The sequence below is a fragment of the Heptranchias perlo genome, chromosome 29 (assembly GCF_035084215.1).
Source record: "Heptranchias perlo isolate sHepPer1 chromosome 29, sHepPer1.hap1, whole genome shotgun sequence".
Lineage (NCBI taxonomy): Eukaryota > Metazoa > Chordata > Chondrichthyes > Hexanchiformes > Hexanchidae > Heptranchias > Heptranchias perlo.
In genome coordinates, this window is record NC_090353.1 from 15,336,716 (window position 1) to 15,363,151 (window position 26,436).

Here is a 26,436-nt window from a genome sequence, read left to right on the forward strand (position 1 = left end):
CTGTGGGCCTTGGACCTTGACCTTTCACTTGTGTTTATCAATATTAAAATAATACACAGCTGAACTAAAGGATTGAACCAGTTACTGCTCCCCAGACAACTGCAGGATAGTTTGGAAACTAGTGACTCTAACAGGGAGGGATGGTGAATAAGAATTGGATCAGGCACTTACAGGAAGAGGTTTTCCATGATGTACGTATAGTCTGCACAGCCGCTGTCAGGCAAGTAACACGCAGCAAAGACGATAATTGCATTCAGGCCTTCACCATAATAACCTATGAGGAAGAAACACATGTTAACTCTGTATGATGCACAACAGCTTCAAGCAGCAGGGGTTAAAGAATGTTGAACACTGTAGTCTGAACTGGCACAACTGGCTGGAAAAGGTCACCAGCTTCGCAGAATTAAGCCTGTTTTCACTGGAGAAAAGGCTGCGAGGACATGATCAGGTCTTCAGAATGCTGAGAGGCAGAGTTGGCATAGGTGGAAATAGGCTATTTGGTTGGTACTGTGAGCACAGAACCAGAAGACACAGGTTTAAAATGAATGCACTTCAAATGAGAATAGAAGCAACAATCCGCCTCCCTCAGGTTAGTATGTGTGGAACAGAATCTCGCTAAAAGCAGTTTAGCCAATTAAAAAAGAACTGGGTAAATATCTGGTTGGGAATGGGTCCGGAAATTATAGGAACAGGTACAGACTGACATAATTAAATATTGCAGTTGTGGGGGGGGGAGGTGGAATGTTGTCTGTGGAGGGCATAGTCCAGAGTTGAAAGTGGAGCTGTGAGGATGGATGAATATTCTTGGAGACTTGCTTGATTATTTTTGGCCTTCAGGGAGTATTTGTACAAATCTTGTCCTCAGGACATGAAATGGTTGGGTAGATTGTACATGGGTTGTGGAAGGAGATTACATGGGTGTTGTAGAGTCCATGATAGGGTAGACTCTACATGGGCTGTGGAAGAAGCGAGATTGATGGTCTGAATGGCCTTTTCTCATTCTGTGCTTTATGTTCCTAAATCCTTTCCACCAATTAAGATGATGCCCCATTTCTGTGGTTGGGGTGACTCTCAATCTACATGTGTTCTCATTTCCCCCTCCCTACCCTTTAGTGGCTTACCTCTCCCAGCCATCACAGTGCGGGAGCTTGCCCATGCAGTCACACATCCCAGCGTGCCATGGTGCAAAACGTCAGCGCGTCAATAAAGTGTTGCCACCAGATTACCCATGTGGCAAGTTCATTCAAAATAGTTAGTTTCCAACTCTGTCCACCCCAAGGGGCGATGGGAAATCACTGGGACCTCTTGGCACCTTTTTGAAAATTGCAAATCCTATTTTGACACAGAACACATTGATGATATCAGCCATTTTTCTTCATTCTCTTATAATATGAAATTCAAGAAATTAAAACTCCCCTCACTCTCCATCAGCCATGGTTGACCATCCCTACCTCCATGTGTCACCACTCTCATATACGGCCTGATGATTTTCATGTCAATCCTGTGTTCCTGCTCTCCGATGATGATTGTCCTCCACAGCCTCCCATTGGTAGCGTCCCCATCCTCACCAGCACAGTCTCCAAAAGAGCCCCCTTTTGCACTGGGAGAGTTTTTAGCACTCGCAACCGGGGTATCATCTGGAAGACAGATAGTAGAATGTCCTTAATCAGCCCATTTTAAATATGATATCACCATGTTCATTTGATCAAGGATTTTTCCCTCTAATTTTTCTCCCCTCCTCTTCTGAAAGAGCAAACTCTTCCTGGGTCATACCTCCAGGGGGACCAGCAGAGCTTGGTACCTCACCCAAATGGATACTCATCAAGTGTAACCCTAGACAGTGGGAAATGGCAGACTATTAAACCATGGACAGCTTGTAGCTGAGCCCGATTGTGCCTTCACCTGATATCTGCACATGCACTTTCCAGCAGGAGTTATTGGACAGCATTCAGGAGCGGGAAGGCTGAGTGATTTTTTTTTCCCATTGCTTGTCCATAGGCACCAAAACTGCTTACCACTGGCCCAGCTGAGATCATCTAACTCAGCACAGACCGAGTATTGGTCCATGTAGCTCAATACCGTATTGGAAAGCAAATGTACCAACCAAGTCATTGGAGGGTCATCAGTGTTAAAACAAAACATTTTTACAATTTTCAGGCATTTAAAAAAAAATCCATGTAGATATAAAATGATTGATGTTAATGAGTTAAGAGAGGGGAGTTTGAAAACATTGAATCCACTTACGAGATACCAAGTAGGTGCGAGTCTCAAGGCCACAAGTAGTAAAGGCAGATCCACACAGGAGGAAAAGTAAGATGGCACTTGTGGCCTATCCACAGACTGATGACGGCAGTGACCCCAATTTGGTATTATACCTTTATTCCCTGACCCAGTTAAACCCCAGGGACCAAGAACAAATCATTCCAACCCCTAAACCCACATTGCTCTCGGTACAAACACAACCATGTCGAGACATCCTAACGTATCAGCATCTGCCGCCTGTAAGACCCGTGGAATCAAAGTGTATAATGCTTTCATATAATTTATTTATAACACTAGTCGATCTCCAGTGGCATTGCACACGTGGAGTCAAGACCACACGTAGCCTTCGAGGTTCGAGAGCAGGGATAATTAGACCAGGGTGCATACATAACTCAGTCCCCATTTTATCTTTCTTGTCCTAATCTTTAAATAATACTTTGATTTTATATTATTTATATAGCTGGCTGGAGCATGAGAGTTTTTCTGCAGTACAGGCCAAGGAGCTGGGAGACACAAAGCTGAGATGCTACAGTTCCACCACTAGCAGGAGGGTGTATTTACAGTGCAATGGGTTTATATCAGCATTTTCCATTATAAATATGGATATAAGAATTTATAATGGGTAAAGTTAACACTAAAGAGTAACAAAAACATGACAACAAGAAGTACGGTTTTGTAGATAGGAAGTGATTTTAAAATATTACCAGTCCATCTCCCTGGTGTGTACATGGTAAGTTAGAGAATATGGTCACTCCCTTACCTGTCTCTGATATCTACAGTTTCCCTCTCTGTCTTCCCTCCTCTGATTCTCACTTTCTTTTCTCTTTCGCTCGTCTCCCCTTAACTCTTCATTTTATTTCCCTGTCTGTCATCTTCTGCTCCTCTCCTTTTCTTCTTTCCTTTCAGGTGAGAGGTTTTGGGTAGTGTGACTACCAACACGTGCATTTGGAGTGTGGAAATCTGGCAAAATGTGATGCTCAGCAGCCCTCTTCTCCCTCGGTCTCTCATGCTTCCACCAACCCCTCACTCTCATTGCAGTCCCTACTCCTTCACCTTTCCACTCCAGCTTCCGGTTCATACCACCATCTCACTCCCAGCACTACCACTGTTTCTTCCCCACAGAACTACCCATTCAAACTCTTTTTATTCTCTCCTGCCATCCCCCCCCCCCCCCCCCTCCACAGTCACTCACCTCACCCATAACCCTCCATCTACTCCCACTCGCTCCCGCTAAGAGCTGATGGTGGGAGGCCCTACACTCTCAATCAGCTTCCCACCTCCCCTCAACCTCCTATGCTCTCTTCCTATCTGTTTACCTCAAAGAGACTTTGTTTGCTTTTAAAATTCAATTATTTTTTAAAAACAGAAGTCAATTTAAAATGAGGGAAGAAATTGCTTGTCTGCCTTTTGATCTATTTGTCTTTCTCTGTCTGTCTCTCTCTCTCAACTCATCCTTTCTTTCTCTCTCAGCCCCTTCTCCCTCAAACCCTCTCTCCCAACGCCCTCTCTTTCTCTCAAGACCGAGGCCTACAAAGGTTAGTGCCCGAGGCCCATGTAGAGGGAGAGTTGGCTCCCTCCGTGCAGGGCCTACCACCACCTTTCTCCTGGTGATCCCTGGGGTTGGCAGAGACAGTGGCTATAAGTGGGGAATGGGGCAGCTTGCCAGGCCTGTCTCCCCGATGGGCAGGGAAGGGGCAGCTGGAACAATGGGGGTCATGGGAAGGGAATCTGAGCTTAGATCAATATGTGGAGGTAGACCTCACTGTCCAATTAAGCCCCGGTTCTTGGTTTCGGGTGGGACAATGGAGGAAAATCCAGCCTCTCTCTCACCATCTCTCTCCTCTTTCTCATGTTAATGTTTTCTGAAGTTTACACAAAACAAAAGCTACAACAACAACTTGCATTTATATAGTGCCTTTAACATATTAAAATGTCCCAAGGCGCTTCACGGGAGCATTATCAAAGAAAATTTGACACCAAGCCACATAAGGTAGGTTTTATGGAGCGTCTTAAAGGAGGAGAGAAAGGTAGAGAGGTTTAGGGAGGGAATTCCAGAGCTTAGGGCCTAGGTAGCTGAAGGCACAGCCGCCAATGGTGGAGCGATTAAAATCGGGGATGCGCAAGAGGCCAGAATTGGAGGAGCACAGAGATCTCGGAGGGTTGTAGGGCTGGAGGAGGCTACAGAGATAGTGAGGGGTGAGGCCATGGAGGGATTTGAAAACAAGGATGAGAGATTAATAACTGAGGTGTTCCCGGACCGGGAGCCAATGTAGGTCAGCGAGCACAAGGGTGATGGGAGAACGGGACTTGGTGCAAATTAAGATACCGGCAGGAGATGAGCGCAACTTTATGGAGGGTGGAAGATGGGAGGCCAGCCAGGAGAGCATTGGAATAGTCCAGTCTGGAGGTAACAAAGGCATGGATGAGGGTTTGAGCAGCAGATGAGCTGAGGCAGGGGCAGAGATGGGCGATGTTACAGAGGTGGAAGTAGACGGTCTTGGTGGTGGGGCTGATATGTGGTCGGAAGCTCATCTCAGGGTCAAATAGGACGCCAAGGTTGCAAATGGTCTGGAGCAGCCTCAGACAGTAGCCAGGGAGAGGGATGGAGTCGGTGGCTAGGGAACAGAGTTTGTGGCGGGGACCAAAGACAATGACTTCGGTCTTCCCAATATTTAGTTGGAGGAAATTTTTGCTCAACCAATGTGACAAATGAGACACAGTGGAGGAGTCGAGAGAGATCATGGTTAGGTAGAGCTGGGTGTCGTCAGCGTACATGTAGAACCTGATGTGTGTTTTCGGATGATGTCGCCAAGGGACAGCATGTAGATGAGAAATAGGAGGGGGTCAAGGATAGATCCTTGGCGGACTCCAGCGGTAACGGTGCGGGAGCGGGAAGAGAAGTCATTGCAGGTGATTCTCTAGCTATGACTGGATAGACAAGAATGGAACCAGGCGAGCGCAGTCCCACCCAGCTGGACGACAGAGGAGAGGCGTTGGAGGAGGATGGTGTGGTCAACAGTGTCAAAGGCTGCAGACAGGTCGAGAAGGATGAGGAGGGATAGTTTACCTCGGTCACAGTCACACCGGATGTAATTTGTGACTTTGATAAGGGCCGTTTCAGTACATTGGCAGGGGCAGAAACCTGATTGGAGGAATTCAAATATGGAGTTGCGGGAAAGATGGGCACGGTCCAGAACTTTGGAGAGGAAAGGGAGGTTGGAGATGAGGAGGGGTGTGATGACGGCAGATTTGAAGGGGAGGGGGACAGTATCTGAGGAGAGGGAACCGTTAACAATATCAGCTAATATGGGGGCCAAGAAGGGTACAATTCGTACACTGTCTGTTTTACCTCAATTAAGTTGTTAAAATTTATCCTCTTGCTTTTCAAAATTAATTGAGGAATAGCTGGGAGACACAAGACCCAGTGAGCTACCTACCTTCTAACTGAAGATGTTTGCCATTCTCAGGAACTTGTCCAGCTCCCTTTCGAATGCTTACGGTGAATTCATGCTCACATGTGATATGTTTACATTGGCAAATCCCATTATAAATGTGATGTAGAAACTTATAATGGGAAAAAGTTGTCACAAAAATATTGATAACACCTGCATATTGTATTGTCTGACTCAACCTGAACGTCATGGTGTCATCCTGCTTTATATGCTGAATGCTGGGAGTCATCTGCAGAGTATTATATAAATGGTGATAGATTGGGAAATGTTGATGTACAAAGGTACCTGGGTGTCCTTGTACACCAGACACTGAAAGCAAACTTGCAGGTGCAGCAAGCAGTTAGGAAGGCAAATGGTATGTTGGCCTTCATTGCAAGAGGATTTGAGTATAGGAGCAAGGATGTCTTACTGCAGTTATACAGGGCCTTGGCGAGACCACACCCGGAGTATTGTGTGCAGTTTTGATCTCCTTACCTAAGAAAGGATATACTTGCCATAGAGGGAGTGCAGCAAAGGTTCACCAGACTGATTCCTGGGATGGCAGGACAGTCGTATGAGGAGAGATTGGGTCAACTCGGCCTGTATTCACTCGAGTTTAGAAAAATGAGAGGGGATCTCATTGAAACATATAAAATTCTGACAGGGCTAGATAGACTGGATGTAGGGAGGATGTTTCTCCTGGCTGGGGGGTCCAGAACGAGGGGTCACAGTCTCAGGATACGGGGTAGGACATTTAGGACTAAGATGAGGAGAAATTTTTTCACTCAGAGGATGGTGAACCTGTGGAATTCTCTACCACAGAAGGCTGCAGCGACCAAGTCATTGAATATATTTAAGAAGGAGCTTGATAGATTTCTAGACATAGAGGATCAACCATGATCATGTTGAATGGCGGAGCAGGCTCGAAGGGCCGAATGGCCAACTCCTGCTCCTATTTTCTATGTTTCTATGTTTCTTGGCATTGGGTTTGTTAAGTCCTGTGGTCACAAAACACAGGAAAAATCAAACTTTTCAATATAGTGCAATCCATTTCTTGTGTGATAATCCTAATTCATTCCCTCAACTTGTTCACCCTGCTAACAGACTTGTAACCATCAGTACTTCACCCTAGTGTTGTACAGCTTAAAATTCTCTCTCTAGACACATCCCACGTTTGGAAGGACAGGATCTAAAATGGTACTGTTTCTCACAGTTCATGTGGACATGGTATGAAAGATTCACACACCCACCATTACACATACAGTGACAATACTGAATACTCTCACCACTACTAAACTAGAATTTGTCATTTCCACAGGAGACAGCTGCACCACCCCAGTGCTGGTAAGCTCTGTTCGCATTACATATATATTATTTGTACTTTACACGCTAGGGGTAATTTTGCAAGGCTGCCCTGCCAGTGTGGAGCCTTGCTAGCAATTAGCACTGGTAGGAAAATCGGGGCTACAATCTTTTAGTCCGTTACTCACTCCTGTGCCAGGGAGCTCCGCGCTGGCAGTGGAGCCTATCAGAATTAACCCTTATACTCAGTGCTGCTCTTTATTCGGAGGAAGCCATTTTATTCACCCTGAAACAAATGTCCAGGAGGGAAAGATGACCCACCACAGAGGAACCTCCATGGGCATGATCAATGGTGACCAACCAGAAGGAACAATCAAGAAACACAGCGGGAATCCTTCCACAGGTAGCACTGCCTCTCTTTCCACCATTTGTGATTGAAATTGGGAGTGAACTCCAACTTCACAGTTGGGGCTTCAGTGCTGTGGCATTGTAACTCTTGGATGCTGCTCACAATTGAATACCTGGCTAGGCTCATATATAAAGAATGGCCACTTGGGTGAGATCCCAGAGGAACCAGTGCTTGTGGAAGATGTAGTCCAACAGTAGTCAGCCCCCTTCTGGATATGATGTGGAGATGCCTTCTGGATAGGAGGGGAGAAAATTGGAACTGAAAGAAATTTTTCAGCATTACCTTCCCATTCCAACTCATTTCCATTTCCTAAATATTCCAGGGAGTCTGTCTCGTCCGGAGTCTCCAGATCATCTACATTAATGTCGAGGTCGTCAGGCGTATCCAGGTAGTCATCTGACAAGATGGAGCCCTCACTCTGATCCAGGGAGATGTTAATTTCTGGGGCAACAAGAGTCTTGCGCTTGGGATGATTTCCATTAATATTCAGTGTGTTAGGGGGCACTGATCAGGAACAGAGACAGTTATTAGTATTACTGAGTGTGTGCACTTTCAATCATACATTAACATGCAAAATTAGATCGCACAGTTATTGGAACACTGCCCTTTGACCTCTGTGACCCACATTATGGGCTATGGTCTTTTGACCTCTATAACCTAAGTTAGATATTTTGATAAAGAATCAAAGTCTCCTCTAATGGTTAGATGGTTATACATTTGGACAGTGTCAGCACAACTTCTTGGGTATGTCCACACACCCAGCTGTATGGCAGTGACTGGCACACAGACCGCAAGAATTTTAAAAATTCATTCTTGTGATGTGGGTGTCACTGGCAAGGCCAGCATTTATTGCCCATTTACTGCCCTGAGAAGGCTTTCTTCTTGAACTGCTATGTAGCAATTTGACATAACTGAGTGGCTTGCATGTTAAGAGTCAACCATATTGGTATAGGCCAGACTGGGTAAGGATGGCAAGTTTCCTTCTTTAAAATATCCAGTTGGGATTTCATGACATCAATTTTACTGATCCTAATTTTTAAACTGAATTCAAAATCTCAAACTGCAATGGTGGGATTTGAACTCATGATCACTGGATAATATAACCACTACACTACCATATCCAAAGTGGAACTGACAGACAGAAGGAGTACTGCTCTGAGGCTGGGAATCATTCTTTGTTTATAGTAGCAAAAGGGAGCAAAATCATCACAAAAATATTATAAACAGGGGGTGGAGGTGGATTACACAGCCGGTTAGAAAAGACCTTTCACGTCTTGGTGCAAATCCAACCTGTGCAGGGGCATTGAAGGTCTCCTGTCTCTGACGGGGAGTTGGGTGGTGCAACAAGTCAGGCTCTATCCTTTTACCTCAAAGATGTGGGTTCAAATCCAGCTTAGACAGAGAGGATGAAGTCTCCTCTTTCTGTTTGCTATAAGACTCCAAAGTAAAATGGGTTTAAGGCAGTTTTAATTCAACTTCTACAACACATGCTGCTTCTAATTCAGCACTAATTGGCCTCTCACTCAGAAAGATGACACGGTGGCTGGTGTGGGAAATGGGAAAAATGTCACACTGGTGCAGTCTGGTTGCTCTTCTGAGGTTGTGGCTGAGGCACATTGTTGGGACAGTGTCGAGAGAGCATTATTCTGCTTCTATTCTGTGCTCAACTTGACCTGGGAATTCTTAACGGAGCAGTGTAGAGGGAACTTTACCCGTATCTAACCTGTGCTGTATTGCACGGCAGGTGACTGGACTGGGAAAGTATCCCATTCCCAAGCACAAACAACCCTCACACTGAAGAGCTCAAATTTACCAAAAAAAAAACCAGATTGACTCACAAGTTCTGTTTTCTGGAGCTGGTAATCGTCCAAGGATTTCCATCCCTGGTTCCTCTGGTATTGGTCTGCAGAGCAAAAAGAAAATGATTACGTTTCATCAGAAACTCAATTGTGGAATTGAATTCCATATCAAAATGGTCAGCAGTCTGGGGTTTGTCTCACCGGTGGTCTCAGCACAGACTGGGGATCAAACCTGGGACCTTCCCAGTCTGTGTGGCTCAATTCAACTCTGGCCGGCGCATTTACCCACTGAGCCACCAGGAAAGCCAAAACGATCAAACTTCAGAAGGTGCTGGCCGGAACCCAGAAAGGTTAACACTGTAACAGTACTAGGCAGCAGGGGCTTTACATTCAGCTGCTCTCTATGTAGGGGGCTCTCCCACAGACTCTGGAACTGTGCATTCAAGGGCAGCAGGAATAACAGCAGCGCACCAGAGGAATCCAGATTTAAACAGTGCAAGGAGAGACAGGACAACTGGATTCAAAATGGAAGTCAGCTGGTGAACAGAGCTGCACAGCACTGGATTCAGTCAAACTGGTCCAATAATTAAATGCTGTCTCATAATCAAGTATTCATAAATGCCGACAGACTGAAAATCTGACACGTCGAATAAACAAGCCAAAAAAAAATTAACTTAATTTAATGTATTTAATTCTATTTTTTAATTTAAATTTTCCAAATATTAATTTTTTTCCCCATTTTAATGGAACTATTCAGAACATCACGCACAAATTGAAATGATAGCTCACCTTTTTGAAATTTTTTTTTCATCAGTAGACAAGTAAATAAATCCTGGAGAGATGATCTATTCCTTTCAGAAACATGTCTGGAGAAACAGCTGGGATTTACAGTCCTGCCACCATTTTGATGTTAGTGTCACATGATTGAGACATTTTTCCTTATACGGGATATTACAGTCACCTCCCCCTCACTCCAGACTAAATGGAATAAGCTAAGCAGTTCTAATGAGTGGGATGTGGACTGAGCATGCCCAGCATCCCCACAGGGGAATCAACATCTCTTCAGGCTGATGGGAACAAAGGATTAAGCCTAGTCAGAAGAGTACCGCATTATGTCTGCTTGCACAGGCTGGATTTCAAACCTATCTCTTCACACTGAATGATTCTGTTCAATCCTGCAGTTAAGTCACCTGCATTCCTCAAGGACTCAGGAAGGAAAAACAAAAGCGTCTTCAATTCTGCTTAAGAAATCTATTAATTACTGTAATTTCAGTTGACGGAAGGGTTCTCCACCTCTCCTGAAGGTGTTGAATCCTTGCTGCAGCATAGATTCCACAGGCACTCTCTGGTACCTTGCTCAAATGGTTATTCTTCACATCTGAGTCTGGACACTGAGTGTCGGCAGGTTATTCCACATTAGGGGCATCACAATCAAACCTGAGCATGAATTAGCATCTTCAGGAAAAGAGGGAACAAAATTGGACGGATGGGAATGTTATTTGTAACGATGACAGTCGATTCTCTTTTTTCATAGCGTTCAATTTCCACACACATTGTGTAAGCCAGCTCTAACCTTGTGCCTATTCAGTCCAGTATCGCAAAGAGATGTCGACAGCTCGAACCAGTGTCTCAGCAGGTAAATGAACTGCCTGATGTGATGTTCAGCCATGCAGAGCGGAAAGACCCCATGTTATGTGGGTTAGAGTCCAATTCAATTAGGTGATATATAATTAACAAATGGCTTTTTTGGAACTGCAAGTGGATTAGAGGGAACACAGTGCATTGCTCGCAGATTAAATCTTAAATGCTACCGTGTCAGTCAGGGTCTGTAGTGATCACAGACTCCTGTCATTGACTCACTGTAGCTGCTATTTATTTCCACTTCATTCAAACAGACAGAACAACCATCTGTTGACCTTTGTGACCCTCAGGGCACATCCACTTAATAGAGAAATACAATTAACCTTCCTGAAAGGGGATGCTTGCTGTGATGGTCTGAGGGAGCGTTTGCTGTGATGTTCCGAGGGAACATTTATTGTGACAGTTTGTAGATGTGTTCCGTCTTCAAATTTCAAGTTTTGCTACTTGTTTGGTCATTTTCTTTATTTCAATGTTCTCCTCTCGTCTCCTCACTGGCAATGGCTGTCCTCCAGCAGCTCACCCAAGGTCCATTCTTCACATTGGAGCACAGGCAAGTAAATAAATCCCATAGAGGAAAGTGTTGGCTTTCCATAGGTTCACTGGAATCCCACTCAGACCGATTGGATGAAAATCTCCCCTGTCTTCTGGCTACAAAGACCCTGCACAACATGAATTTGGGCCCATTTCAATCCAGTTACTAGTGCGCATGGGCCATTCTCCACAATTCCAGGAAAACTGAATTGCCAATCTCACTCACAAGGGCCACGCACTATGTAAAATAAATGCAATGTTGCTAACTAACTTTGTGTTATGAGCCACTCTCAGGGATGCTGTGCCAGGGAGTGATAAGCTACATGTGCAATTTGCTCGTTCACTGTTGGCTCAGTGAGCTCCTGATTTCCCACTATGGGCAGTTGCCAAGGGAAGGCCAGGCACTTCTATTTTAATAGGGTCCCTTTCACTTGCTATCTGGAAATTGGGATCACTCCACCTCCGAATAGCAACCCTGGCCAATATTTATCCCTCAACTAACATCACTAAAAAACAGATTATCTGTCCATGTATCTCATTGCTGCTTGTGGGATCTTGCTGTGCGCAAGTTAGCTGCGGCGTTTTCTACACCACAACGGTGACTACACTTCAAAAAGTACTTCATTGGCTGTAAAGTGATTTGGGATGTCCTGAGGTCGTGAAAGGCGCGATAATTTTCTTCGCCTTCTTTTGCTGCAAAGCAAGAAAAGGAGAGGGGACTGTTCTGAATCCCAGCTCGATGAACTTGGAACATGCCGGAGACCCCATGAGTACAGGCCCAGAGTCACGTGGAGCTGCCGAGGGCCACAGATGAAGGGGTGATAGGCTGTGTGTCCCCCCCTGCTCCAAACAACCACCACCACCCCAGCTGTGTTATGAGCACTGTGAATCTAGGATGTAATAAATTGATAACTTGTGGCCAGTTCCTTGTTCCAAAAGCATGCTTTGATCATAAGCACAAACTCTTTCCTTTTCATTCACCGTTACCAGAAAGCAAAGTTCAAAGTCAATCTAAGCTTTTTGTGTCAAAATACATACCCCTGACTTTTACCCTACTATGCTGTGTGGACTCTGACAGACGGCATCCAGGGAATACTGGAGTTCTAAACCGGAGACATAGCCCGTTTCACACTCACTCAGCACCAAATACTGTAGCTCTGTTTAATCACCTGTATCGGTGACAATATACAACGTCTAAGCACCTCACTCACTTCAGACAATGCTAAGGGAACCATCTATAGTTTATTAAAAAATCTTCCACAGGGTACCTACTTCCTGGCTGCATACCTGACTTCCTGTGAGCACGATTTTTGGTCACACTTTTCTGTCAACATTTACCATTCTAAATCGCTATAACGACATTTCCCTTTCAATTTTGCTGTCAGCTATCATGGTGTAGATGCAAGCTCTGGCCACCAGTTTCTGACTGTCTTTCCCAATTCCATGGGGTACATTAACTGTCTATTAGGTTGGTATTGTTTGGTTAGGAACCCCTTCGGATGATGAAATTAAACTTTTTGGCAAAGCAGAAAATCGAGCATCTGAACTTTGAGCGTCTAGATGCAAATTCTTTAAAACAACCTCTCTGTAACGTGGTACTGACTCTAACACACCTTGTGTGTCAGTTTGGCTCAGTCGGTAGCACTCTTGCCTCTGAGATAGAAGGTTGTGCTTTCAAGCTTCACTCCAGGACTTGACACAAAACCTAGGCTGACACTGAGGAAGCACTGCATTGTTGGAGGTCGCATCTTTCAGATGAGATCATAGAATTATACAGCACAGAAGGCTGCCATTCGGCCCATCGTGCCTGTGCCGGATCTTTGAAATAATCAATCTCACTCCCCTGCTCTTTCCCCATAGCTCTGCAAATTTCTCCTTTTCAAGTATTTATCCAATTCCCTTTTGAAAGTCACTAGAATCTGCTTCCACCAGCCTTTCAGGCAGTGCATTCTAGATCACAACAACGTGCACGTAAAAAGAATTCTCCTCATCTCCCCTCTTGTTCTTTTGCCAATTATCTTAAATCTGTGTCCTCTGGTTATCGACCCTCCTGTCAGTGAAAACGGTTTCTCCTTATATTCTCCATCAAATCCCTTCATAATTGTGTACACCTCTATTAAATCTCCCTTTAATCTTCTCTGCTCTAAGAAGAACAATCCCAGCTTCTCCAGTCTCTCCACATAACTGAAGTCCCGCATCCCTGGTATCATTCTGCTAAATCTCTTCTGCACCCTCTCTAAGGCCTTGACGTCCTTCCTAAAGTGTGATTCCCAGAATTGGACACAATACTCCAGCTGAGACCTGAACAGTGATTTTTAAAGGTTTAGCATAACTTCCTTGCTTTAGAACTCTATGCATCTATTAATAAAGCCCAGGATCCCGTATGCTTTTTTAACAGCTTTATCAGATTGTTGATGTTAAAGTTGTTAAACTGTGACCCCAGCTGCCTTTTCTGATGGTTCAGGTGGACACTAAAGATTCCATGACATTATGTGAAGAAAAGCAGAGTTGTCCTGGCCAACATTCCTCCTGCAACTGGTCATTTATCTCATTGCTGTTTGTGGGATGTTGATGGACTGATTGGTTTCTGTCACTGTACTTCCATGTCATTCATTATGTGAAGCACTTTGATACATTTTGACATGAAAGTCATGATAGGAATGTAGGTATAATTATTTTAGATGCATTGATATAAAAGGGATGGGCTGTGTGCTTAATCCATTGTTACAAACATTGCCTTTAAGCTGTTAATAGTTTTTTCCTCCTAGTTTTCTTGCCTCTCTCCTGAAGACACTGATGGTTATTGGACTGCAGCTCCATACATGCCAGCTACTCCTTCGGTACCTCACCCAGTCAGGCAGTCGGCTATTCAACTGTGGGGAGCATCACAATATGTCTGATCACCTGACATCAGGGGTGTGCACTTTGCAGAAGGGATCATAGGAAAGTGATCAGGAGTAGGAACCCTGGCTGCCTTTCCCCCCACTCTCCTCTTCCCCCCCCCCACCCGCCCCCCAGATCAGAGGCACTGAGGTCCTTTCTTTGGGGCACAGAGGGAGAAAATTGAGATTGAAAATAACATTAGTGAAAGCCTGAAAGGACAGTCACATCAGCCAATTAATCTGTGGTGAGGCAGGCGGTGAAAGAGTTAACCATATAAATATTTGCATCGCTGCTTTGTATCCCTGCAGGCTCACCCCCTTAGTGGGGATGCTCCCTTGAAAATTAGTGGGCTCCCAGTTCTAATGTAAATGAGGAGATGTGCGAGCATCTGGATAGCTAACCTGGGAAAATCATCGTCCTGCCATTCCTCCTTCAGCTCAACATTTTCCATTCGAAGCGCTGCCTCGCTGGTCCCCATCAAAATCCCGAAGATGGAGGGCACAAAAAATTTCAGCAGCTGAACAGATATAATAAATGATATATATTAAAAGCATTAAAAACAACCCTCCAACAAAAGCACATAAAATCACAATTACACCCCATTTAACCAGCATCAAAATAACAGTAAAAATGCCGATTTGAAAAGGGCTACATACATTCTGTCTCTGATCCTTTGTGGCTCGTTATATTAATAAGAAATGGTCCTTTTGTCCACCTCCGACATACTCCTCCGTCTGTTGGTCCTCAAGTAGACGGTTTAAATTGTTTATTCTGAAAGTAACGGCTTAACCAACTGATCCTTTACCCCCTTCACATCGAACCTTGCTCTGCTGGGTATATCTCTGCTCTTATCACCAACATGGGTGCAGATGCCTATCACAGGCTTATTTTTTTCATTGCCAGTAGACTCCTGTCAGGCACAGTGCTGCGTAGAGAGGTAATTATCAGATTGGCTGGCACATCAGCAAACAGCAGCTGTATCCTGATTGGTGGTAAACTGTGATGAAATCTGCAAGCACCATCCAATCACCAAAAGAAGGGAGAAATCAGAATATATTGTTCAACCGGCTTCCACATCTCCCGTTTCTTTATCTGTACATTGTTCGATGCTCCTTTATCTGCTTCCTCTCCCTGTCCTACTCCTACAGCCCTCTCCACAACCTCCCCCTTTCTCCTACACACAAACATTACCTCTCACTCGTCCGACAAGAATTGGCAGAGCATCCAAATGCTGCATGGTGTCAGTCAGAGATTTGCGCAATGTGTATCAGAGAGTTGCCAAGTGTGTGCACAGCATGAAAATGGCACAGGACCAGCAGTGAATGTATAAAAGGGAGTGAAGATGGGCAGGATGCTTATTCATGTGCCTGATAAAGGTCTGCTAAACTCACTCTACGGTAAAAAAAAATGTGTTTCTAACTTTCTCCCCCCTCTCCTGAAGATGCCATCTCTTGTTGGGGTACAATTCTATGGGTACTGGCTGTCCTTCAGTACCTGAGTGTCTCATGCTTCATCTGTAATCCCAGACAGAGAATTTCTGCAGTATGTTCAATTGTGGGAGGACATGACAGCTGGGCCTGATCCTGTCCTCATCTAATGTCCATTCTTCCTGTAGGAGTCTCTGGATACCAACAACAACAACTTGCATTTATATAGCGCCTTTAAAGTAGTAAAACATTACATGGTACTTCACAAGAGCGTTATCAAACACAATTTGACACCGAGCCACATAAGGAGATAAAAGGACGGGTGACCAAAAGATTGGTCAAAGAGGAAGGTTTTAAGGTAAGACTTAAAGGAGGAGAGGTAGAAAGGTGGAGAGGTTTAAGGACGGATTTCCAGAGCTTAAGGCCTAGGCAGCTGAAGTCGATGGTAGCCATGATGTGGAGATGCCAGTGATGGACTGGGGTTGACAATTATAAACAATTTTACAACACCAAGTTATAGTCCAACGATTTTATTTGAAATTTACAAGCTTTCGGAGGCTTCCTCCTTCCTCAGGTAAATGTCAGGAACTCCTCGAAGCCTACGCATTTATAAATCACAGAACAATACATGGTGATTACAGATAGTCTTTGCAACTGCCCGTTGCCAAGGCAATCACAGTGTTCAGACAGAGAGGTGTTACCTACAGAGCCCCCGAATATACAGTCAACAAAAAAAAACAAACAGAAAAAAAAAACAGAGAGAGAGAGGCAGAAACATCCGGAAGGCAGAGAAAGCCAGCAAATGACCCGTTATATTAAAAACAGATAGCTTTTGTTCGCTGGTGGGGTTACGTGTAGCGTGACATAAACCCAAGATCCCGGTTGAGGCCGTCCTCATGGGTGCGGAACTTGGCTATCAATTTCTGCTCGACAATTTTGCGTTGTCGTGTGTCTCGAAGGCCGCCTTGGAGTACGCTTACCCGAAGGTCGGTAGCTGAATGTCCCTGACTGCTGAAGTGTTCCCCGAGTGGAAGGGAACCCTCCTGTTTGGCGAATGTTGCGCGGTGTCCGTTCATCCGTTGTCACAGCATCTGCATGGTCTCGCCAATGTACCATGCTCTGGGGCATCCTTTCCTGCAACGTATGAGGTAGACAACGTTGGCCGAGTCACAGGAGTATGAACCATGCACCTGGTGGGTGGTGTCCTCTCGTGTGATGGTGGTATCTGTGTCGATGATCTGGCATGTCTTGCAGAGGTTACCGTGGCAGGGTTGTGTGGTGTCGTGGACGCTGTTCTCCTGAAAGCTGGGTAATTTGCTGCGAACGATAGTCTGTTTGAGGTTGGGTGGCTGTTTAAAGACGAGTAGTGGAGGTGTGGGGATGGCCATAGCGAGGTGTTTGTCGTCATTGATGACATGTTGAAGGCTGCGGAGAACATGGCGTAGTTTCTCCGCTCCGGGGAAGTACTGGACGACAAAGGGTACTCTGTTGGTTGCGTCCCGTGTTAGTCTCCTGAGGAGGTCTATGCGAGTTTTCGCTGTGGCCCGTCGGAACTGTCGATCGATGAGTCGAGCGTCATATCCCGTTCTTACTAGGGCGTCTTTCAGCGTCTGTAGGTGTCCATCGCGTTCCTCCTCGTCTGAGCAGACCCTGTGTATTCGCAGGGCCTGTCCATAGGGGATGGCCTCTTTGACGTGGTTAGGGTGGAACCTGGAAAAGTGGAGCATCATGAGGTTGTCCGTGGGCTTGCGGTAGAGTGAGGTGCTGAGGTGCCCGTCTTTGATGGAGATTCGTGTGTCCAAGAAAGAAACTGATTCTGAGGAGTAGTCCATGGTGAGCTTGATGGTGGGATGGAACTTGTTGATGTTATCATGTAGTCTCTTCAGTGATTCTTCGCCGTGGGTCCATAGAAAGAAAATGTCGTCGATGTATCTGGTGTATAGCGTTGGTTGGAGGTCCTGTGCAGTGAAGAAGTCCTGCTCGAACTTGTGCATGAAAATGTTGGCGTATTGGGGTGCGAATTTGGTCCCCATGGCTGTTCCGTGTGTTTGGGTAAAGAACTGGTTATCGAAGGTGAAGACATTGTGATCCAGGATGAAGCGGATGAGTTGTAGGATGGCGTCTGGAGATTGGCTGTTGTTGGTTTTGAGTATTGATGCTGTTGCAGCGATGCCGTCATCGTGGGGGATACTGGTGTAGAGTGCCGAGACGTCCATCGTGGTGAGAAGTGTTCCTGGTTCAACTGGTCCATGGGTACTGAGTTTTTGTAGGAAGTCTGTAGTGTCGCGACAGAAGCTGGGGGTTCCCTGTACGATGGGTTTCAGGATGCCCTCGATGTATCCAGAGAGGTTCTCACACAGGGTTCCGTTGCCTGATACGATAGGACGTCCGGGTGTGTTGGCTTTGTGTATCTTTGTGAGGCAGTAGAAGTCTCCCACGCGGGGAGTACGTGGGATGAGAGTGCGTAGGATGCTTTGAAGGTCTGGATCGAAGGTCTTGATCAGTTTGTTGAGCTGGTGGGTGTGTTCTTTGGTTGGATCTGCGGGTAACCGTCTGTAGTGTTCCTGGTTGTCCAGTTGTCGGTATGCTTCTTTGCAATAGTCCGTTCTGTTCTGTATGACGATGGCTCCTCCTTTGTCCGCTGGTTTGATGACGATGTTGCGGTTGGTCTTGAGAGCGTTGATGGCGTTGCGTTGTGCTCGGGTGACATTCTGGACTGTCTTCTGAGTGCGCCTGATGAATCTGGCATTGACGCATTTCCTGACAGCTTGGGCATACATGTCAAGCTGAGGGCAGCGACCCTCCGGAAGAGTCCAGTTTGACTCTTTCCTCTTCGGTTGCTGTACCGCGGATCCCTCTGTCTGCTGTTCCGGATCATTGATTGTCTCATTGGGTTCGCTGCTGAAATCTTGGGGTTTGTGGTAGAATTCCCGAAGCCTCATTCTCCTGATGAATTCCTCTGTGTCCGCCGCGAGACTAATGGGGTCCATTTTGGTCGTGGGGCAGAAATTGAGCCCTCGGCTGAGAACTTCGATTTCGTCTGGTTGAAGGGTGTGGTCGGACAAATTGACGATAGACTTCCCTGTGGTTGCAACCGTGGTACCAGGGGAAGCTTGGTCAATGCTGGTGGTGATGCCGAGTTCCGCACCCATGAGGACGGCCTCAACCGGGATCTTGGGTTTATGTCACGCTACACGTAACCCCACCAGCGAACAAAAGCTATCTGTTTTTAATATAACGGGTCATTTGCTGGCTTTCTCTGCCTTCCGGATGTTTCTGCCTCTCTCTCTCTGTTTGTTTTTTTTTGTTGACTGTATATTCGGGGGCTCTGTAGGTAACACCTCTCTGTCTGAACACTGTGATTGCCTTGGCAACGGGCAGTTGCAAAGACTATCTGCAATCACCATGTATTGTTCTGTGATTTATAAATGCGTAGGCTTCGAGGAGTTCCTGACATTTACCTGAGGAAGGAGGAAGCCTCCGAAAGCTTGTAAATTTCAAATAAAATCGTTGGACTATAACTTGGTGTTGTAAATTTGTTTATAATAGACAGTTGAAGGCATGGCCGCCAATGGTGGAGCAATGGAAATTGGGGATGCGCAAGAGGCCAGAATTGGAGGAGCGCAGAGATCTCGGAGGGTTGTAGGGCTTGAGGAGGTTACAGGGAAAGGGAGGGGCGAGGCCATGGAGGGATTTGAAAACAAGGATGAGAATTTTTAAATCGAGGTGTTGATTGATCATAGACTTGAAAAATTGGGGCTTTATTCATTCAAGATTATGGGGCAATATGATAGAACTGTCTAAAACTATGAAAGGATAGGACAGGGTTGTTAGAAACAGACTGTTTCCAGTAGTTGAGGGGTCTAGAATGAGGGGCCATAGATAGAAGATTAAATTTGAGAGATTTAAAACAGAGCAGGAGAAACATCTTTACACAGAGAGTCGTGAGGGTGCGGAATTCACTTCCAAGGTTAGTGTTTGAGGCAAAAACCAAGTCAATATTCAAGATCAGATTGGATAGGTGGATGAATGAAAAGGGATGAAGAGATATGGTAAGTGCGATTAGGACTATTTACTCGCGTGGAGGGCAAAAATGCTGTTACGGACTGGTTGGGCCGAATGGCCTGTTTCCATGTTATGGCTTCTATGTAGTTCAAGAGCCTGGAACACTGGTGATTTTTTTCCCCCTCACTAGATTAGGGGACACCAAAACAACTGTGTGTGTGTAAATGAAGCGAAGGATAACCAGGAGATTGTTTAATTTTGGTCCACTTATTGATTGTGGGGGCCATGGGAGGGAGGGAGGGATGGGGGTTGTGAGAAACACACAAACAGCCTTTTCTTTGCCCTGTGTATCCAGTCAGTATTCTCTGAATATTGTGAATCCTCCCAATGTTTTATTATAGAGGTACAAATGTTAGTTTGAATGAGCTGACAGTGAGCGTTCTGTTTCCCTTTCATTATTTCAGGTCAAACAAGCATTTTCTTGCTGAGTGTATCCTGATAATGTGCAGAAATTACTTAATGTGGGGTCTTGCACAGTGCAGTCTTTCATTTCTCCTTTTAAACCAATTCTTTCCCCATCTCTTCTGAAGGCCCTGACGCCTGCTGGGGGATGTTCTACAGGTACTGGCCATTCTCCCCTACCTCACCCAAAGGGCCATTCTTCGCGTGTGGGTTTTGTAGTGACTGTCACCCGGCTATTCGACTGCAGAGGGCATCACAGCCAGGCCCAGCACTTGTGGAGCCCGCACCCCCCGCCTTCAGGAGAGGAGGGGAGAAAATTGAAATAAACAGAAAGCGTGAGAATACTCGAGTGTGACACGTTTTTCGGAGCACACTGGTGGGAATGTAGGTTCTACCCCCCCCCCCCCCCACAACCCCAAGATCGTCGACTGTTTTATGTAGCAAGCTGCTTTTACATTGTGCAAGACCCGTGCCAGTGGCACCGATGGGTCTCACACAGCCGGCTGCAACTACCGAGTAAATCTGCCAGAATCCACCGTTGTTACCGGGGTCTTCCTGGCAGTCGGCCTTACCGAGTCATGTCACATGACCTTCGGGGTAGCGTTAAGTACCTGACGACGTTTTACTACGTTGAAGGTGCCATATAAATGTAAGTTTTTGTTGCTGAGAAGCCCCGCTGCTAGCAGGGCCCTGGTGCCAAATAAAAGCAGCTGCTGCTCTATCAATGTTTCCTCTAAAATAGTGGATTCAAAGTTATGTCCTTATCAGTTTAGAAACCAAACATTTGCTCACTGTTTCATTTCTTTCTTTCTGTTATCTTTTGGCACCAGACTCCAGGAAAATGTGGATTTTTTATTATGTAGCTTGCCTTCTTAACAACTGGTTGATTGTGTTCCATTTTGGCAACTTGATCCTCGAAGTACAGTCCATGACATTAATTTATTGCACATTGTGACAAAAGGCGTTTATAAATCCAAGTCGTGTATTTTTACACATGATCTTCACAGTGAATTTGGGGGCTGCACATCTGCTTTGCGATGCGCTTTTAAAGCAGGGGCATCACAAACTTTTCTGTGCGAGGGAGCGTTTGCGATCACTGACATACCGCAAAGACCCTTGCAAGTGTTGGAAAATGCTGACACCTCCTCCTGCAAATACTGCCACACTACTGGCACCCTCTGCAAATACTGGCACCCTGTGCAAATACTGACACACTGCTGGCACCTTGTGCAAAAACTGACACACTACTGTCACCTGTGCAAATACTGGCACACTGCTGGCACCCTGTGCAAAAACTGACACACTACTGGCACCTGCTGCAAATATTGGCACCCTCTGCAAATAGTGACTCACTCTCAGTGACCCTCTGCAAATACTGACGCACTCCCAGGGACCCTCTGCAAATACTGACGCACTCCCAGGGACCCTCTGCAAAGAGTGAAGCACTCCCAGGGACCGTCTGCGAATACTGACGCACTCCCAGGGACCCACTGCGAATATGGACACACTCCCAGGGAACCTCTGCAAACACTGACACACTCCCAGGGACCCTCTGCAAATATTTACACACTCCCAAAAACCCTCTGCAAACACTGACACAATCCCAGGGACCCTTTGCAAATACTGACATACTCCCAGGGACCCACTACAAACACAGACACACTACTAAGCCCCTCTGCAAATAATGGCACACTACTGTCCCCCTCTGCAAATACTGACATAATACTGGCACCCTCTGCAAATACTGACACACTACTGGCACCATCTGTAAATACTGACACACTACTGGCATTCTCTGTAAATACTGACACACTACTGGCACTCTCTGCAAATACTGACTCCCTGTGCAAATACTGACACACTACTGGCAGCCTCTGTAAATACTGGTACCCTGTGCAAATAATGACACATAACTGGCACCCTGTGCAAATACTGACACAATATTGGCACCCTCCGTAAATACTGACGACCTCCCAGGTACCCTCTGCAAATACTGACGTACTCCCAGGGACCCTCTGCAAATACTGATGCACTCACAGGTACCCTCTACAAATATTGACGCACTACTGCCACCCTCTGCAAATACTGACGTACTCCCAGGGACCCTCTGCAAATACTGATGCACTCACAGGTACCCTCTACAAATATTGACGCACTACTGCCACCCTCTGCAAATACTGATACATACCCAGGGACCCTCTGCAAAGACTGACACACTACTGGCCCCCTCTGCAAACACTGACACACTACTGGCCCCCTCTGCAAATACTGACACACTACTGGCACCCTCTGTAAATACTGACTCAATACTTGCACTCTGCAAATACCGACACACTACTGGCATTCTCTGTAAATACTGACTCAATACTTGCACTCTGTAAATACTGACACACTACTGGCATGCTCTGTAAATACTGACACACTACTGGCACCCTCTGCAAATACTGACTCCCTGTGCAAATACTGACACACTACTGGCACCCTCTATAAATACTGACACACTACTGGCAATCCCTGCAAATACTGAAACAATAAGGGCACCCCCTGCAAATACTGACGCACTCCCAGGTACTCTCTGCAAATACTGACACACTACTGACACCCTCTGTAAATACTGACACACGGCTTGCACTCTCTGTAAATACTGACACACTACTGGCACCCTCTGCAAATACTGACACACTACTGGCACCCTCTGCAAATACTGACACATTACTGGCACCCTCTGTAAATACTGACACATGACTGGCACCCTCTGTAAATACTGACACACTACTGGCACCCTCTGTAAATACTGACACACTACTGGCATCCTCTGTAAATACTGACACATGACTGGCACCCTCTGTAAATACTGACACACTACTGGCACCCTCAGCAAATGCAGACACATTACTGGCACCCTCTGTAAATATTGACACACTACTGGCAACCTCTGTAAATATTGACACACTACTGGCACCCTCTGGAAATACTGACACGCTACTGGCACCCTCTGCAAATACTGGCACCCTCTGCAAATACTGGCACCCTCTGCAAATACAGACACTCTACTGGCATCTTTTGTAAATATTGACACACTACTAGCACCCTCTGCAAATACAGACACACTCCCAGGGACCCCCTGCAAATACTGACACACTACTGGCACCCTCTGCAAATACTGACGCATTACTGGCACCATCTGCAAATACTGACACACTACAGGCACCCTCTGCAAATACTGACACACTACTGGCACCCTCTGCAAATACTGACACACTACTGGCACCCTCTGCAAATACTGACACACTACTGGCACCCTCTGCAAATACTGACACATTACTGGCACCCTCTGTAAATACTGACACATGACTGGCACCCTCTGTAAATACTGACACACTACTGGCACCCTCTGTAAATACTGACACACTACTGGCATCCTCTGTAAATACTGACACATGACTGGCACCCTCTGTAAATACTGACACACTACTGGCACCCTCAGCAAATGCAGACACATTACTGGCACCCTCTGTAAATATTGACACACTACTGGCAACCTCTGTAAATATTGACACACTACTGGCACCCTCTGGAAATACTGACACGCTACTGGCACCCTCTGCAAATACTGGCACCCTCTGCAAATACTGGCACCCTCTGCAAATACAGACACTCTACTGGCATCTTTTGTAAATATTGACACACTACTAGCACCCTCTGCAAATACAGACACACTCCCAGGGACCCCCTGCAAATACTGACACACTACTGGCACCCTCTGCAAATACTGACGCATTACTGGCACCATCTGCAAATACTGACACACTACAGGCACCCTCTGTAAATACTGACACACTACTGGCACCCTCTGCAAATACTGACACACTCCCAGGGACCCTCTGCAAATACTGACACACTACTGGCACCCTCTGCAAATACTGACACACTACTGGCACCCTCTGTAAATACTGACACACTACTGGCACCCTCTGTAAATACTGACACACTACTGGCACCCTCTGCAAATACAGACACACTACTGGCACCCTCTGTAAATACTGACACACTACTGGCACCCTCTGCAAATACTGACACACTCCCAGGGACCCTCTGCAAATACTGACACACTACTGGCACCCTCTGTAAATACTGACACACTACTGGCATTCTCTGCAAATACTGACACATTCCCAGGGACCCTCTGCAAATACTGACACATTACTGGCACCCTTTGCAAATACTGATGCACTACTGGCACCCTCAGCAAATGCAGACACATTACTGGCACCCTCTGTAAATACTGACACACTACTGGCACTCTCTGTAAATACTGACACGCTACTGGCACCCTCTGCAAATACTGACACACCTCTAGCACCCTCTGTAAATACTGACACACTACTGGCATCTTTTGTAAATATTGACACACTACTGGCACCCTCTGCAAATACAGACACACTCCCAGGGACCCCCTGCAAATACTGACACACTACTGGCACTCTCTGTAAATACTGACACGCTACTGGCACCCTCTACAAATACTGACACACCACTAGCACCCTCTGTAAATACTGACACACTACTGGCATCTTTTGTAAATATTGACACACTACTGGCACCCTCTGCAAATACAGACACACTCCCAGGGACCCCCTGCAAATACTGACACACTACTAGCACCCTCTGCAAATACTGACACATTACTGGCACCATCTGCAAATACTGACACACTACTGGCACCCTCTGCAAATACTGACACACTACTGGCACCCTCTGCAAATACAGACACACTCCCAGGGACCCCCTGCAAATACTGACACACTACTGGCACCCTTTGCGGCGAGTGACTCACCTCCTGACTCCCCAAAGCCTTTCCACCATCTACAAGGCACAAGTCAGGAGTGTGATGGAATACTCTCCACTTGCTTGGATGAGTGCAGCTCCAATAACACTCAAGAAGCTCGACACCATCCAAGATAAAGCAGCCCGCTTGATTGGCACCCCATCCACCACCCTAAACATTCACTCCCTTCACCACCGGCGCACTGTGGCTGCAGTGTGTACCATCCACAGGATGCACTGCAGCAACTCGCCAAGGCTTCTTCGACAGCACCTCCCAAACCCGCGACCTCTACCACCTAGAAGGACAAGAGCAGCAGGTACATGGGAACAACACCACCTGCACGTTCCCCTCCAAGTCACACACCATCCCGACTTGGAAATATATCGCCGTTCCTTCATTGTCGCTGGGTCAAAATCCTGGAACTCCCTTCCTAACAGCACTGTGGGAGAATCGTCACCACACGGACTGCAGCGGTTCAAGAAGGCGGCTCACCACCACCTTCTCGAGGGCAATTAGGGATGGGCAACAAATGCTGGCCTCGCCAGCGACGCCCACATCCCGTGAACGAATAATAAAAAAAATACTGACACACTCCCAGGGACCCTCTGCAAATACTGACACATTACTAGCACCCTCTACAAATACTGACACATTACTGGCACCGTCTGTAAATACTGACATACTACTGGCAACCTCTGTAAATATTGACACACTACTGGCACCTCCTGCAAACACTGACACACTACTGGCACCCTCAGCAAATACAGACACATTACTGCCCCTCTCTGTAAATACTGACATACTACTGGCACCCAATGCAAATATTGACAGACTACTGACACCCTCTGTAAATACTGACACATTCCCAGGGACCCTCTGCAAATATTGTGCTCTCCCAGGGACCCGCTGTAAATACTGACACACTACTGGCACCCTTTGTAAATACTGACACACTACCAGCGACCCTCTGCAAATGTTCACACATTGCTGGCACCTTCTGCAAATACTGACACACTCCCAGGAACCCTCTGCAAATACTGACGCACTCCCAGGGACCCTCTGCAAATACAGACACACTACTGACACCCTCTGTAAATACTGACACACTACCAGCGACCCTCTGCAAATGTTCACACATTGCTGGCACCTTCTGCAAATACTGACACACTCCCAGGAACCCTCTGCAAATACTGACGCACTCCCAGGGAACTTCTGCAAATACAGACACACTACTGACACCCTCTGCAAATACTGACACACTCCCAGGGAACTTCTGCAAATACAGACACACTACTGGCACCCTCTGTAAATACTGACACACTCCCAGGGACCCTCTGCAAATACAGACACACTACTGGCACCCTCTGTAAATACTGACACACTCCCAGGGACCCTCTGCAAATACAGATATACTACTGACACCCTCTGCAAATACTGACACACTCCCAGGGAACTT

At 46.2% G+C, this 26,436-nt stretch overlaps 1 protein-coding gene across 3 annotated transcripts in view; it reads right to left on the minus strand.

Annotated features, from left to right (window-relative positions):
* Nucleotides 1-15,098, minus strand: part of LOC137299413 (caytaxin-like) — a 34,278-nt gene extending 19,180 nt beyond the window's left edge. For 2 of the 3 annotated variants that reach the window (XM_067968134.1, XM_067968133.1), the window contains exons 1-6: nt 14,915-15,098; nt 14,660-14,775; nt 9,243-9,307; nt 7,687-7,908; nt 1,452-1,637; nt 172-274 (exon numbers count right to left, since the gene is read on the minus strand). In XM_067968134.1, coding sequence (XP_067824235.1) covers nt 172-274; nt 1,452-1,637; nt 7,687-7,908; nt 9,243-9,307; nt 14,660-14,736 — 653 coding nt within the window. In that variant the 5' untranslated portion in view covers nt 14,737-14,775; nt 14,915-15,098. Of the gene's footprint in view, nt 1-171; nt 275-1,451; nt 1,638-7,686; nt 7,909-9,242; nt 9,308-9,992; nt 10,095-14,659; nt 14,776-14,914 lie in introns of those variants that run through there. The other variant, XM_067968135.1, reaches the window with a different exon arrangement.
* Between the last annotated feature and the right edge of the window lie 11,338 nt (nt 15,099-26,436).